This window comes from Puntigrus tetrazona, chromosome 21, assembly GCF_018831695.1.
Source record: "Puntigrus tetrazona isolate hp1 chromosome 21, ASM1883169v1, whole genome shotgun sequence".
NCBI classification, from domain to species: Eukaryota; Metazoa; Chordata; class Actinopteri; order Cypriniformes; family Cyprinidae; genus Puntigrus; species Puntigrus tetrazona.
In genome coordinates this window covers 5022974-5039650 of record NC_056719.1, presented here as the reverse complement: position 1 = coordinate 5039650, position 16677 = coordinate 5022974, and the positions used below count along the sequence as shown (strand labels likewise).

Genomic DNA, 16677 nt, shown 5'->3' with positions numbered 1-16677 from the left:
ATGTGGATGGGGCGGATGTTGCTTCCGGAGATGTAGACGCGCGTGTGTGTGTGTTTGTGTGTGGGTGTGCGTGTCATATGACAGAGGATTAATGAGAGGGCGGCGAGCCATGCTGCTGTTAGTCTGAGGAAGCCAGCGTGGAGGCCTGTCCGCTGGTTTTAACATGCTATGGAAATCAAACAAATAGTTGTGGTTATATTCAACAATGCAACAAGGAAACAGCTTTGTCTTTTGGAATATTTTAAAGCTGGCATGTGTAATATAGAATAATACACACATTCCAACCAAAGCGACACCGGCTCAACCAATGGCATCGGTTTGGGGTGGGGCTATTGATTTGACTGGCCAACTGTATTTGACTGACTAGCTATTCAATCTGGTGATAGCTAATAGCCAACATTATCATCTAAATGTGACAAAAAAAAAAGCCTTTTGAAAGCGTTATTCTGATAAGGTCTTAATTGCTTTCGTAATAAACAGTTTGGTGCGACTGATATTAATAAAAAAGTTTCTCAGAACTTCTAACGTTCAAGATAAAACTTGTTTGACTTGCACATGTCATATAGGGAACAAGATGAGCTGTTTTCTCTGAACACAGTGACTAATTGGGTAAACATCAGTATCACTACCCGTGTCCATAACTCACATTACTTGTGGCTTTGCATTTCCGCCCAGTCATGAGGGCACTGAAACCCCTCAAAACACGAGTTTGCCCAGCTGCCTTTGTTCTTCCCATTTTTACTTTTGAACAGTCACAGTTTAATACAGACGCCCTGAGCCAGAGACACCGTATTATATAGATTATATTATAGATTTTTCAGCAGACCTTCAAAGGGATAGTTCATTAAAAACTCATAATTTCGTTGTGCTCCATGGGAAACAGCAAGACACAAGGGTATGCAAAACATAAGGGTGTGTAAAAACTGATAAACGTTTCAGTTTTGAATGAAATATTCCTTTCAGTCATTACTGTGTTTTTAACGCTTGACTCGTGTGTCGTAACTTTCAGTTTTCTCCAAAAGGATGAATCATACTTTGTAATAGTGATGTGGTGGCGATGATACATTTGCTGAAAAATGCAGGAGAATGTTCAGGTCTGGACCCTCATGCTGTTGACACTAAAGTATTGCACAAAAGATGCTTGCAAAGCTAATCATCAGTGAACAAGAACGAACTCAAGAAGTGAACTTAGCGGGCTTGCTGGGTTTAAATATTTTCCAGTGAACTACCCTGTTAGTTTCCCACTAAAATTGATAACATGAATGAATTAATAAATAAACTAATAAACTACTCTCTTACTCTATAGTGCTTCGTCGTCTTGTCAAATCTTCTAAACGTTTGTAGGGTCAGTATATGTAACTATACAGTCATGCATTATATCACCATTAAGCTGGAATGTTTAATATGTCTTTCATAATTCTTTTATACCTAAAATAGGTATTTAGTGGGTCTCTTTGTATGGATGTATTGCATTAGTTAAAATGTTAACTAAACATAATCAGTAGTTTTTTAAAGAAAAGCGTTATATAGACTTTTCTATATTCTCTATACAATGCAAATGTTTGGCTGAAATGTTTTTTTTTTTACCCCTTAAATAACAGCTATGGACTACTGAGATCAAATAACAGAATTATCTGTATGGCCAGGGGACAAAACACAGGTAACTGCAAAAGCATGAAAATAAAACTCAAAGCATCATGCATAGTTTTCAGATGCGAAAAGAATCCACTTCTCATATCAACTTTTGTTGAGTTCACATTTTTTGGCATAAATTCACATCACATGGTCTAAACCACTCCGATTTTGAAAGATGACACACGGGAAGTTTGCATGTTCGAAAACCATGAACAAAACAATTTGTTTTCATCATATTTTTAAAGGGATGATTAACAACAACAACAACAACAACAAAATATTAGCACCTTTGTGCTGTTCTAAACCCGTATCTCTTCTTTTCTCCTGTAAAACACCATTGGCAAATTTGGACCCCATTGGCATTTTTCAGATTAACTTCTTATGTGTTTCAAAAAAAATAATGTCACACAGGTTTACAACAACAAATGGGTGAATAAATTCTGTTTTTATTTTATTTTATCTGATCAGCCCATATGGTACGAAAACCCAGAATCTTTTTCTCAAGGGTGCATCTTTCTGTAGTACACACAGGAAATGGCTAAATGGGCTGAATGCGCAGGGGTATGTATGTTTAATGAATGATTTGGGGCAGAGAGCACATGACTCTTGGGTGGATCCACCAGCATAATAAGATTGACCGTGTTGAATCCTGTGACTCATATTCCATAGCCCAAGACTAAACCGCTTCCTGTTTGTCAGTACGGATGGTACTACATGTGAAAAAGCATGGCTGTAATACCCAGAATACAACGTCCTATTCTCCTTACTGTATGAACATGCATGAAATCAGCTTCACTCCCGACCCGTTATCAACACACATCACAGAGGTGGTGGCAAGTTTGACGTCAAGCGTTCGGCTCAAAGTGGCTGCTCCTCCCCTGTGCAGTCACCACATCATCCTTTTGCAGTTTCTACATGTGCCATCGCTCCGTTGCTATGACAGCTATGATTTACCCAGAGCCCCCGTGAGAGCGCAGAGCACTGCACACGTGCACTGAGCTGCCATGGCTATACTTTCTTTCTACTCTGAGACATGCATAACTCATACAAGCATGTGCATTATCTAGAGCATGGGTTTTTTTTTACCTTTTGACGTTACGGGCCATCTACTAATATTCATTTCTAAAGTCCCATTTGTACAAAAAATATGTGCATAATATAATCTGTGATATATTAAGGGAGTTCACCTAAACATTCTGTCTTTGTTTAATCACTCTAAAGATAATCCAGCCCTGTGTGAGTTTCTTTCTTCTGTTAAACACCAAAGAAGATGTTCTGTTGGCAACCAAACAGTTGACGGTAGCCATTGACGTCCATAGTATGGAACTCCACTACGGAAATCAACGGCAACTATTTAATACTGACATTCTTACAAATAATAATTTTTCTGTTTAACAGAAGAAAGAAACTGGCACGGTTTGGAACAACTTGAGGGAAAGTAAGCGATGACAATATTTCCATATTCATGGTCTTTATTAATAGATAAATATAGTTTTCTAATTTTTATAATTTTTGTAAAATTAAACAGTAATGTTAAATTCAATTAACTGTATATTCACTATTATTCATGTGTTTTAAATATTCAATAATGAATAAAATATTGGGGGGTTTTATTTATATAAAATTCCTGGAACTGTTCAGTATATGTCATTTTGAAATCTCTGTGGTCTATATATTATTCTCTGTGAAAAGAGAAAACAGACACGTGAGACTGATGCAATCAAGAAAACATTTTGGTGCATTAATAAACTGACTAGACGGAAATCACTTAGCAGGAACGATTCTTTAACATGGCATAATAGCTTCAGACGGTGTAAATGAATTGTTTTCAACCACAAATGAATGCAGAGCCATGCGTGTTCACAGCTTTGCAGGAGCAGAAGGGGGAAGGGAGGATGTGTCATATGATAACATTAACACATCTACTGAATAGAAAACCTTCCTATCTGTGCTCAACTGAAGCAATGATGGCAAAGCACTATGCAAATACAGGAGTCTCATGAACGAGCTTGTGTTAAATCATGCAAATATTTTACATTCGAGATCCGGAGGAACTGAAAAGCATTTTTAAAAAATGCAAAACCATTCCTTCAAATCCACACGTGGAAGCAATTTAAACAAGTAACTTGTGGTCGTTTGTTTTAGATTTAACTTCAGTTAAAGATAAGGCAGAAATAACCTGTAATACAAGTGTCATTGGGGCTTGATTTTTTTTTTTTTTTTTCAGAAAAAAACATATGAAATGTTATGTTTTTTGTTTGTTTAACAAATGTTCATTGCATTTTACAGATGATATCTGAAATACGTAAACTCCAGGAGAGGACGCTCAGCATTTTCAGGCCTATCTTTCCTGTTAGCTAATTAACTAGGGGCTTTCTTAATCCCACATGTCAATAAAGAACTCACCCTTGATGTCTCCATCAAATTAGACAGCTCCAAAACCCCCCTGTAGAGAAAAGATAATTAATCTGAGCAATAATTAACTCTTTACACATAAAAGGCGAGACTGTAAAAAACAATATGGGTTGCCAGATGGCAGTGACTATATCCTTAACACATTATTTCCTTATAAAACAATTGTATATCAAGGTACTTAAAGTCTTTGTAGACCTAGGCTACTAATCATCAGGCGAAATCCACTAAACATAGGCTACAGTCTTCATTATTCCTAAAAGACATCAAAGTAACTCACGAGCTACAGTAGTGTTTTCAACAAAAATGTAAACAAATGTGATGGTTCGCGCAGGGAATTGTGGGAATTTCCTTTTTATCAGCAGCAGATCGCCTTTTTATTTGTTTATGTATCTGGTTGTTTGTGCAGTGCTTTGTCAAATGTAACCAAATATATGTGTTATATTATATTATGTAATATTACATTATATTCCAGCAAAACTGTACACTATACGACCGTCACCTTGCCGTAGGTGACTAGGTGCATCTCTATGTTTACCTCAGATATTATCGTGTACATTTCTTACAGCAAACTGCTTCGCCATCTCAGAAGAAATACAGGATGGCTGGTTTCTGGTTTAGACGAGGAAGGCGGTCAACATCGATCGTCGCTGACTCTTATGAATGAAGAGCGCTTAATGAATGGAGCTCGTAGCAGACGTCATCTCCATTGTGACGTCGCGATCCTTTTATGGAGCGAGCGTCTGAAGCCCATTCATAAAACGGAAAGAGAACTGCCCGTGGTAGTAAAGCTCTCAGGAGGGTAACACAACATTACACCGCGCACTGGCAGCGCTGGATTTGACGTATTGTTGTTATTAAAGCACCGTTTGACCGTGACCAGTCCCCAGTCGGAGGAGGAAAATGGTCACAATGGACGAACTTTGCGAAATGGATTGCAGCGTTGTGAAGAGGTTGATGAAGGACGACAGCGCGAAATGTCTGCTTTTGGACTGCAGGTCGTTTTTAGCGTTCAGCGCCGGTCACCTCCGCGGCGCTGTAAATATCCGCTGTAACACGATAGTTCGGAGGCGAGCGAAGGGCTCCGTGAGTTTGGACCAGATTCTGTCCGGCGACGACGAAGCGAGATCCCGTCTGAAATCGGGGATGTACTCCGCCGTGATCCTGTACGACGAGCGCAGCTCCGATACAAACACTATGAAAGACGACAGCACAATCACCCTGGTGCACAACGCTCTGTGTAGGGATACGTTTAGGACAGATATCTATCTGTTAAAAGGTAAACTCCTATCTACACCACACACACACACACACAAAAATCTACCGCGTTGTTGTATTTCTTGGCTAAAATCAAGCCGCCGTGTTTTGTGAAAATATCCCTTTTCGGTGTGGTCAAATCTAGCAGCCGGATAATAATGATGTAATGTAGAATGCCATTTTCCCTGCTGGAAAATTGCTGGGTTTTTTTTTTTTTTTTGAAACACGCTAGCTGGTCTGAGCTGGTCCATTCTGGTCATTGACCAGTTAACATGTTCCAACTTGACCATCTTGAGCCAGTATGACCAATTAGTAACCAGCTCCCACGCTCTGAAGAAATCTGTTACCTTGTAGAAACAAACCGACAATATACTTCGGCATTTCTTTAACAGAGGTTCATGCATTTTATTATTTAGCAGGCCTTTTGCATTGTGTTGACCGTATTCAAAATGTCACGGGCCTGATTTTGGAGTTACATAAATGTGAAATGAACTGTGTTCGGGTGGCATCGTCTTTTAAGTGGAACTACTGAATGCATCCTCCGTGACATCAATAAAATAATGCCACTGAAGAAAAATGAGTAGATCTTAGACGGTTTCACCCGGCACTAAAACACAGCCGAACGAACCAGCTTTCTTTAAGCAGGATGCAATTAGATCGAAAGCATTGAAAATACTGTTTTCTCTTTGTAGGCGGCTACGACAGGTTCTCCACGCAGTATCCCGATTACTGTTTGAAAACCAGGACACTGACGGTGTCCAGCCCTCAGTCCAGCGTGGAGAGCAGCTGCACCTCCTGCGGAACTCCACAGCACGACCAGGTAACTACATTAGAGGCAGTGGATACTTTGAGGTCAGCTAATGGGCAGCGTTGTGTAACATTAAACGTCCTGTTGACTGCTGTCATCCGCTGCTCTTTCCGGCTGATGTAGCAGTGCTTTAGAGCCTTCCTCTGTGATAAGGGGGGTGTACTGTGTCAGACACTCCGGTACGCTTCAGCGTTGATTCCCACATCGATCATTTCCTGTCTCTACAGCTTGTTAAGCAGGCCACCAATGACATAACAGTGGGCCAAATCAATAGAATAAATACACTGGACGTTATTAGCTTGACCTTTTAGTAGCAAACAGTGGTCTTGCGCTGTAATCAGTTGATAATTTATTGAAAGGGGCCTGTGATAACTCCTATATAGACAAACCATTTATAAATGATAAATGCATTTATTATCATTTTGGTTATACTTTATTTTGAGGCGTCATTATTACTGTAGAGTTTGGCTTAGGGTTGCTTGCATGTATAATTACTGTTATTATAATACAAGTAACATATGACAAGGATGCCTTAAAATAAAGTGTTACCATTATTATTATTATCTTTACATGCATTAAATATTCATTTATTAATCATTTGTCGCTTTTTTTATTACAGGGTGGCCCTGTGGAAATCCTCCCCTTTTTATTTCTTGGCAGTGCTCTCCATGCGTCTAAAAAAGACATGCTAGATCGTATGGGCATTTCTGCTTTATTGAATGTATCTTCAAATTGTCCAAATCATTTCGAAGGGGATTACCAGTATAAGTGTATCCCAGTGGAAGACAACCACAAGGAGGACATCAGCTGTTGGTTCATCGAAGCCATTGAATTCATAGGTATGTTCGTTATTATATTGTATTATAATATGTAATACAGATTTAAAAAAAATACATATAGAATTCGTAAACGTTCGAATGGTTAGGCTAGGTGTAACGGTCGAGGTGTGAATTGGTCTTGGCCGTTATGGCTCCTTTCAACTGCAAATGACGTGCAATTCATCAGCAATTAAAACGTTGATCTGCATTGCAGAGCTTTCACAACAACTGCACCTTCCCTTTCGGCCTTTTATCTATTTCAGTGGCTCGGCTCGGTCATTCACGCGTGCAGCGTGGAGGATATTTTTTGAATGCGTTTCGGATGCGGGGGGTTCTTCGTGTAAATACGCTGTAGTCCGCGTGTCATAGGTGCAAAAATACGGCTTGAATGCTGCGGCATGGGTGGGTCTTCCTCGTAAAAGGGTTTCCGTGACTGAGTGAGGCGGCGGGGGGGGTGGGGTTGGGAATCCTGTATATCCAATTTCAGCTCAGCATCCTCCGCACTAAAGCAAGGCCCCCAAGTAGGCTTGCCGCATTTGATCGCACCATCCTAGGTGTGTGTGTGTGTGTGTGTGTGTGCATGTGCTTGTATGTATGCGTCAGAGTGCAGAGCTTAGGGACCAGAGTCTGACTCATCCTCCATTCAGGGGTGCCTTGATACTGGAGTTACCTCAGATCTGGGTGTGTATGGATGTGCAATGGCATTTATGCAGACAGTAAAGCGCAGAGGAGAAAGCGATCCGACTATCGTTTGGATATACGTGCTTGCTCTCCCCTCGTACCACGGACGTGTCACTTTTTTGTTAATTAGCAGCTTGTTAGCAATGGCAGGATGTGTCTGTGTGCGCAACGGTGTGAAATCCACCCCAGACCATTTTGCCTGGGTGTTGAGCGCGTGTTGTCCAACTGTGACTATCAGCTTTGGGTGAACGTGTAATTCTCAGTTCTCTCTGTATTTCCAGAAATGCATTGTACTGTATTTTGTTTACTGCAACAATACCTAGAAAACACAGCTCATTATATATAGCCAACCGTTAGCAACGGGTATATTATTATACATAATTATAATTACTTTTTTGTATTAAGCTTTATTTTAGATTAGTTTCTAGATTTAATTTGTATCTCTTGTGATCGGTTGCTTTTACGCGTCAGTCAGACAGCCTGGGAGATACTGAATTCAGGCCACCCGCCCTCAATAGAAAACGTGAACGCTTTAACGATTTAATAGTTTCGCAGTAATTCGTTCACCTTACGTACTTTGAGCATCGAGTATGAGAATTTCCTCTGCTTTGCAATATCCTATTAATTTCCTGCACCGCGCTCAGAGGTGGCTCTGCCAAATCTCAAGTGCAAAAATCAATTTATTATTTTTTTTTTTACACGAGTTGATTAGCAGTTTGCAGTTTAAATTGAGCGAGATGCGATATTAAATAATAGCAAGAACGAGTAATGAGTTCCCATCACCGGCTGCATGCAAAACAGAACATAACCTTATGACACGAGCAGCCCGGTTCAAGTCACGAAAAAGTGATTTGTCTAAGTCGGATCATTATATTAAGTACTAAAAGATTTGTAAAGTCGGGTAACTGTTTAAATCAGTCAGACAAGTTGTTCACTGTGAATGAACTGCATGCGTTTTTTAAGAGCAGTTCTGGCCTCAATATGCTCATTTTTATGCTGATGTCTCTCTCGAAATGAAGATTATAAGTCTTGAAAACAATTTCATGAGACGGTGTGTAGTTGAAGATTACAAAAATTCATTAACAATGTTTTTTATGTAATACAATTTTATAACACTGTCCTATTTGATTGTTATTAATCAATTAATTATAATACACGACAAAAACATGTATAGAATTCTATTTTTAATTCCTATGCCTTCTGAACCCAGTAAACGCAGTTAGACGACTCCGTCTCAGCTTCTTCTGTGCTTAACTAAACCCTCTGCTCTTTCCTCAGACTCTGTCAAGGATTCCAACGGCCGTGTTCTGGTGCACTGTCAGGCTGGCATCTCACGGTCAGCCACCATCTGCCTGGCGTACCTGATGAAAAAGAAGCGCGTGCGTCTGGAAGAAGCCTTCGAGTTTGTTAAACAGCGGCGCAGCATCATCTCCCCCAACTTCAGCTTCATGGGTCAGCTGCTGCAGTTCGAGTCTCAGGTGCTGGCCACTTCCTGTTCTGTAGAAGCCGCCAGCCCTTCCGCCACTCTCGGCCCCAAGTCTTCCTCCACCCCCACGTCGCCCTTCATCTTCAGCTTCCCCGTGTCGGTCGTGACGCACAGCCAGTCCGGCAGCCTCACCTACCTACAGAGTCCCATCACAACCTCGCCGAGCTGCTGATACGACACCAGACTCCGCAAAGAGAGCGAATTTCTCTGACGTTCTTCACTTGGCACAATCGTGCGGTCGGTCCAGCTTTGCCGGTGACCCGTCCTCGTCTAACTCACCCTTGCGGTCTTCACCAACGCGTCAATATCAGAAGAAAATAAGTCGTAATATCCTGCGGGGACGGTTCATCTCCTTCATTTCCTGTGGTTCACTTCCAAAGACTTCCCGATTGGCCGGCGGGGCTGGTGGGAACGAGGTGCAGAAGGTCTTTGGACCCTGAGAGGTTCTTCACGCTGCGTTTGGACGTCCCATTTATCACTTCCTCTCGCCGGCCTTCCTCAATTCCTTTAACAGAGACAGTCGTGACATGACCTTCGGCAGGAAGTGTCTTTTCATTTGCATTTATCAGTGCCTTGTACAGAGAAGGTACACAGACACTTTCACAAGATGCTCACGCCGCCTTTCCTTCAGACCGATCGCAAACGAGACATTCGAAGCATTTCAATCTGCAATACCGATCCGTTCCTCTCACAGATCAGAGCAATAACCTGATTCTCCTTCCTCCCAGTCGCCACCAAAGCACTGTATGGTCTGTTTTCTTTTTATGTTTTGTGAACACGATTTGGTTTTCTTTGCTAGTTTGTAATGAGAAGATCTCACGAATTATTTCTGCTGTATGCCTTACCAACAATGACTTCCGCACGGAATGTTCTCATTAATAGACTATTTAAGGAAGAGTGTGAGATAATAGCAGGTTATACACTGAACCTTTTTACACTGGAAGTCGGGAATGGGGTGATTGGGAAACCACTTGAGTCGATTTCTTTTTAATATTCCCCTTTGAGAAGCTCTGTGAGGGAAACACGCCTTGAAGAGTCCGTATAGCAGCTGGTATGTTTATGTGTGGGAACCTGCTTCTTTTTTATGAGATCGTGGGCGCCTTTTATAGCACTTTTAAGTGATGCAAAATTGATTTGAGGTTGATTTTGCACCTCGCCGGAACTGAAGTTGTAACCGAGCGGCGTTTCCCACTCTTTTTTGGCATATTACGTGGTCTGTTTGTCTGTCAATTGCTGATGAGATGAATGCAATACTTTTTACTGTACTTGTGAAAATGTTATTGTCTGACGGCTAATGGCAATATCATTCTGAGGGTTACGATTTTTTTTAACTTTACCCTGTTCTGTTGTATTATATGTACATTTTATTTATCTCACGATTGTCGTTGTTAAATATAAACCGTGTTCTTTCATGAAAGTGCTGCGTGATTTAATTGCATAGACGAAGAAAAGCTACGGACGATGAATCATATTTTGCTGTGTAGGTCTGTAAGTAATATTGCAATCATTTTGTAAAATGAATGGAACATGAGCCATCTCATTATTTCTTACACGAACTAAGAAAAGATAGAAAAGAATAGCGCGCGCTATTATGCAGGAGGAGAGAATGAATATTATATCTGATAAACGAGGGAAGGATTATGAACAGATTGAGTAGAGGTTGGTTTTAAAGAGCCACAGCGCCCCCTAGTGTTTGTTTTGATTTCACATCACCGTCGGCTCTGACTCACGGAAACTATCCTTCACACTAATTTCCCGAGAAATTCACCGAAGTGACGACGTCTTTCTTTCTCATGAAACGCGCGAGAGAAACAGAAATACGTTTCGTTTCAAGTAATTAATACACACATATGTTCATTAAATATGTTAAAATAATACATATATATATATATATATATATATATATATATATATATATATGTATATGTGCAGACACATACATACATGCATACATTTACACAAGTTGGGATAATATTTAAAAACTAGCTACAACAAACACTTTGGCTTTCTAGGACTGAATGTGGTTTTTATCTTTTCACCTGATATCTTCCGATTTTCCATTGATCCAAATGCACTGTAGCCTCTTTATAATGGTACTATATATATATATATATAACAACATTTAAAGTCCAGCCTTACTTAAAGTAAGCATAAATGTATTATTTTAGCGCCGACGTCTTTCTAAACGAAAAATTAAAACGATCACGAATAAACAACCGCCTCTGAAGGTTAAACTAACAAAAAAAAACAGTAACCTGACTAAGAATAAAAATACATGTTTCTTCACCAAATTAATATGACTACAAATGATTATACATTTAAATCATGAAAACATCAAATATCCATCCATCCACCTACCTACGTATAAAGAAATACTATATTATACTAAATTTTAATGACCATTTAATTTAATTTTTAAAAATTATTATTATTTTTAATATATAAAGGAAAAATCTCATTCCTGAATGAGGGTTCAGGGCAAGTGTGAAAAAAGACATGAGACCGTATTTATGACATGTACTTTATTAAGACCATTTTACATGATTAAGGAGTGTTTAATTAGTCTGCAGATGGCTTATGGTATATAAGCCATTTCTGATTAAAGTTCACAGGAACATGGAAATAAAGTCAAGTTACAGCTCAGAGAATTGAGAAACAGTTCAGTTGTCTCCCGCGTATCGGCTTGAGGGGAGCAGTGGACATGTCTGTGCTCGTACTACTAAGAGGAGAAGAAAGGTCTGCTCTCTTTCTCTCTGGTTTGAACACACAGATCCCTGGAGTAAGGCAGATGACCTCCAGTACGCATGTACAGAACCACAAACTACACCTGAGCAAAGCAACCGAACCATGAGACTTCCAGAGGTAGAGCCAAGTCCTTCATTTCATTCTGTAACATGAACGCTCGTATCAGTAGTGTGTAACAGGAAAAACGTTACGGAGAGCCCCGTAAAAGAGGCGTTTTCTCTGACGTCAGAGAAACAGGACTGGAATGAACAAGACTGAGGAGTTCCTGCGGTTATGATCCAAAACATATCGAAAGCAAAAGGAGCGACTTCCACACCCGAGTCGCTTGGTCGTCCGAAAATATAAGGAAAGATCTGAAAGCAAGAATTCCCACTTCCTTTACAGTACTAATAAAACCCACTCTGCATCGGTAAACAACATTAAAAGCTATACAAAGGCATTGTCCGTTACACAACCTGTACATTACTGGACATTTTTTTTAACCTATGTTTTTTTTTGAATTATTCTGAATAACTTAATCCTGCCTAAAAGTGCAAATTCTTTAAAAGATGCATTTTCGGATTGGGCTATGGCAAATGGAATGGGACATTCTGACCAGTATACCTGTGCAAAGATAAAAAAAAAAAAAGGAAAAATAAAATAAAGTACCAGAAACCCCCCCAAAACTATTTTTGCTATTTTGTGGTCAAAGGCCTTTTGAATAGTTCTGGTCTCTGCATAAACATTCTTTTTGCTTTAAAACCCCTCTAAGGCTTTTTTTTTTTTTTTTTTTTTTAATAACAATGCATAAAGAAAAATTAAAACCACAACGAGATTTTTTAAGGGTCTTCAGTGAACTTCAATAATGGAAAGGAGGATTGCTGAAATGTCAGGTCCCTTTGACGTGGTCCATTATTAATGAAAATACAAAAAAGAAAAGCAATTAATCACAGTAATAGTAAAATCGTTTTAAAGAAAGGAAGTTAATGCGTGAACAGTGTTAAATTGAGTAGAATGATAGGGAAGAGGTCACTTGTTGTCTTTCACGGAGTCCTTTCTTTTAGCCCTGAAACAGCGTTATGGCTAATATCCTGACCCCTGGCCTGAAAAGGAGGGCAAGGACACGGCCAGCCAAGGCAACTCTTTCTTGTAAACACTCAAGGGGACAGAAATGGAGCTATAAATTAAAGAGGCAGCGCAGAGGTTTATGGGTGAGTGGATGTATCTGTGGATGCGTGTGAGATGTCTGGGTAACAGTCTGAGCGTTTGGCAGAGTCGTCCGAGTGGACTAGGACTTCTGCTCCGCTGCTGCCGGGGATGGAGGTGTGCTGTCTGGCTTGATGATCTGGTATGTGATGAGGTACTCTGGGTAGGCCTGAAAAAACACACACAGTTGGAAATCAACTGGATATCTACTACCTGACAAAAAAATGTGTTTGTTCTGGCAGTTAAATATCTGAGCTCTCTCTCACCTGTTCCCCTCGGTAGATGACGTATTCGGCGTAGGCTAACCCATTAACGCTGGGCCGGCCGATGACTGAATGGTGCCCTGGAGGAGCGTGGGCCATCTTCATGGCACTGAACTGCAAGAAGGATTTACCCAGAGTCACCCGGCAAAACAGCATCTGCCTGTGAACGGAATGATCATATCAGAAATAAATAACTTAATAACAAAAAAAAATCATTCTAATAAATAAAATGATATTCACTATTCATTTATATATTTTATGTAAAATAAATCAGATTAATGTCATTTTAAAAAGTTTAATAGCTCAACTTAATTTCATATTTTCATGTACACACATATACACATATACACATATACATATATATATATATATATATATATATATATATATATATATATATATATGTAAGATGCATCCATGGACAGTTTTAGATAAATTACTTTTAATAATTTGTATTACTGATTTAATGTCATTTATACTTCAGTACAACAAACTATTTTGTAGAGGGTCAACACTATATTACATCTGGGTCCTGAAGCTAAACTAGATTGAGAAAGCACTGGATTTCAGGATCCACAGCACCATCAGCTGGTCACGTACTCTCACTGCACCTGTGTTTCATTCACATCAGAGATAAGAGGAAGTACCTGTGACAGATGTAACAGGAGCGGTCTTTATGTGTGGGGCAGCCTGTCCCTCCTCCGATGCCGTACACATACTGGTTGCTTTTAGAGGAGTTCTCTGCAAAGTAGATCCCTGCTCCAAACATCCCTCCGATGTAAGCGTGCCTCTCGTCAAACCCTTTATGAATGATGGCGTTGATGAACGGTGACCCTGCAGATGAGGAGAAAAAGGAAACCGATCATCCTTATGTAAAAAGCGGAAAATTGGAATTACATTCTTCGAAAGAAGCGTCTGAGCAAGACATGGGGGGGGGGGCTTCTTTTGTAGCTTGAACTTTTCCAAATAGCACTTCTGACAGGTCATTCATCTCACGACAGTACCGTGAAAGAGCATGCGCTCGTTGTGGTGGTTGTGGTTCTCGTCCGCGATCTCCTTCTGCCTGTGCGCGTATCGCTCCCTCAGCTTCTTGTTCACCACCTTCTGAATCTGTAGCAACACATCGGCGCATAAAGCAAACAACTCGGCAAACATTCACCCCATTAACTAATCAAGTAAATCAAATGAGAAGTTCGCGCTCACCTTCAGGATGTTATATCTGCTGAAAACACCCCCAGCGTTGCCACCGTCTCTGTGCTCTCTGATCGTGCACTTTGTAGCTGTAAAAAAAAAAATATATATATATAAAATAATAATAATAATAATTATTTATTACGTTATAAACAAGTGGTTCTATGGGCTGCTATAGACTTCCAAAGAGGAGGAAGAAGAATAAAAACACCAACTTGTACAATAGGTGCCATCACACCATAGGTGCTTGGCCCCTAATAATAAAACAAGACTACAAATAATTATACAAGACTATAAAAAGAAAAACTTAAATGCTAAAATATAGTAGGATATACTGATTCGATACAACAAATAAGTTATAATTATGTTAAATTTGAATTTAAAAAAATTAATACGCTCACTTGTGATTTATATAAATCTGTAAATTAAACATTAATACACTCTACAAGAATTAAATAAAAATATGTTAAACGAAATAAAGGTATCAAATAAGAGTACATACAAGCTATATAACACTAAGTTATAACTTAGACACTGAAATATTATAAAATTAATCAAATAAAATAAGACTACATATATGTTCTATAAGACTAAGTTACATTTTTTTTTACATAAAACTTCAAATAAGAAATTATAATAAATTATATATACATGTTTCAATAACTATTACTGCACACTAACACTACAAATTATATTCCCTACAAAAAACTATGATAAAAAAAATGTCTTTAATTGCATTTTATCTCAATTATAGCTCCACCATAATTATGTATATTTAATTCTATAAAAATAATGCCTTAAATTCAGTTGCTAGACAACTAGTTTTCCATCAGGCCCATCACTAACAGTTAATATGTTTTACTAAATATGAAATACTGTGCTGACTAGGGCTACGCGATGCATATATTTCGATATATAATGCGCATCTCATGAGTAAAGCCGGTGCTTTGATTAGCGGTAAAACTCCCATCACCTGTTTTACTGACGAGATGAGCCTGAATATATCGACTGATATATATCGCCCAGCCCTAGTTCTGACCAATCAGCTCTTAAAACCACAACTATCCATTTAATAATATGGAATCACATGGTTTTATAATAAGCTCTGGTGATTTGGATTGCCCTCTCACCTCCTCCTCTACAGACTGAAACTCTTTGTCATCGGGGGCCAGGTCGATCAGCACCGTGCCCTGACTCGCACAGTGGAATGTCAGGTATGGGTTGGCACCTGTAATAAAAGCGCGCAAAACCTCAGTTTGTTTAGTCACGAACAGATGGTGTTTGAGAGAGATGCCGGAGCTGAACGCTTCTGGACCGACCTTGTTGACCGCCCAGCAGCCTCTCGATGCCTTTGATGAGTTTGTGTCTGTGGCCGTACGCGTTGATCCCGATCTCCTTGAGCTCCTCGTGCCCCATGTCAGCCAGCACATCCAGCGTAATCTAACACAAAAGATGAACACCAATCGGAGTTAGGGGAGCCATAGTAAGTTGTGGAGGCCCAACCAATCACGAGATAAAGTGGCAATGATTCATTTCAAGGCCAATTTCGACTCGGCTGCTTCTAAAACAGCCAACGGTGCGATTTTTTTATTTTCTCAGCTTGTTGCGATGTGGAACTTTCTCCTACTGGGAAGATAAACTCTTAGAGCGGCAGGAGGCTTGGATGAACATTATCGCGCGTGACTCATCGCACACGGAATGATTATTACTGAATACGCCTCCTACATGCAACACGCACACAAAAGCAAACGCGCAGATGGCGTTTAGCGCATGCTAGACTGCGACGCAGGGAGCCGTTTGAGCCAGCGCGCGTCTTACAGAGAGCAATAATGTTTGCTCACACTTGAACGATGCATGAGAAACCGTTTAGGACCTTGATGAATATGGACGAACGGATGTGTCCTCACTTAATAACTAAATAAAAACCTAATATGTTCGAAATATAGAAAGTTAAAATATAGAAACATGCAAGTCAGCAAAATAGAAAACATGCCACCATTCTTAAAGAAATTCAGTATTTGATTCAGAAATGACTAAAATAATATATTAATAATATATTATATATTAATATATTATTTTGAGTCCCCATCAAAAGGTTGACATGCATGCAAGGTCAAAAACCACTTTTTATTGTTTCATATGATATGATTTTATTTTTACCTTACCAACTTCTAAATGTTTAACTCAACAACTGAT

General features: G+C 39.5%; 2 protein-coding genes and 1 long non-coding RNA gene across 5 annotated transcripts in view; 1 reads left to right on the top strand and 2 right to left on the bottom strand.

Annotated features, from left to right (window-relative positions):
• LOC122326855 overlaps positions 1 to 4721 on the bottom strand; it is a 32871-nt gene extending 28150 nt beyond the window's left edge. The window contains exons 1-2 of the long non-coding RNA XR_006247519.1: positions 4586 to 4721; positions 4042 to 4081 (exon numbers count right to left, since the gene is read on the bottom strand). This is a non-coding gene — a long non-coding RNA (uncharacterized LOC122326855). The remainder of the gene's footprint in view (positions 1 to 4041; positions 4082 to 4585) is intronic.
• Positions 4722 to 4816: 95 nt separating this feature from the next.
• On the top strand, positions 4817 to 10509 carry dusp4 (dual specificity phosphatase 4). The gene is made up of 4 exons (XM_043222052.1): positions 4817 to 5326; positions 5997 to 6124; positions 6732 to 6951; positions 8890 to 10509. The coding sequence occupies exons 1-4, from the start codon at positions 4951 to 4953 to the stop codon at positions 9267 to 9269; spliced, it is 1104 nt and encodes a 367-aa protein (XP_043077987.1). The 5' UTR covers positions 4817 to 4950; the 3' UTR covers positions 9270 to 10509.
• Positions 10510 to 11604: 1095 nt separating this feature from the next.
• Positions 11605 to 16677, bottom strand: part of tnksa (tankyrase, TRF1-interacting ankyrin-related ADP-ribose polymerase a) — an 80463-nt gene continuing 75390 nt past the window's right edge. For 2 of the 3 annotated variants that reach the window (XR_006247485.1, XR_006247486.1), the window contains 5 exons: positions 15801 to 15921; positions 15612 to 15709; positions 14494 to 14570; positions 14295 to 14400; positions 14023 to 14124 (listed from right to left, as the gene is read on the bottom strand). Coding sequence is in view for 1 of the 3 variants with exons in the window: in XM_043221444.1 (XP_043077379.1) it covers positions 13110 to 13196; positions 13294 to 13450; positions 13938 to 14124; positions 14295 to 14400; positions 14494 to 14562; positions 15612 to 15709; positions 15801 to 15921 (825 nt within the window). In the remaining 2 variants the exon portion in view is untranslated. Of the gene's footprint in view, positions 13197 to 13293; positions 13451 to 13937; positions 14125 to 14294; positions 14401 to 14493; positions 14571 to 15611; positions 15710 to 15800; positions 15922 to 16677 lie in introns of those variants that run through there. The other variant, XM_043221444.1, reaches the window with a different exon arrangement.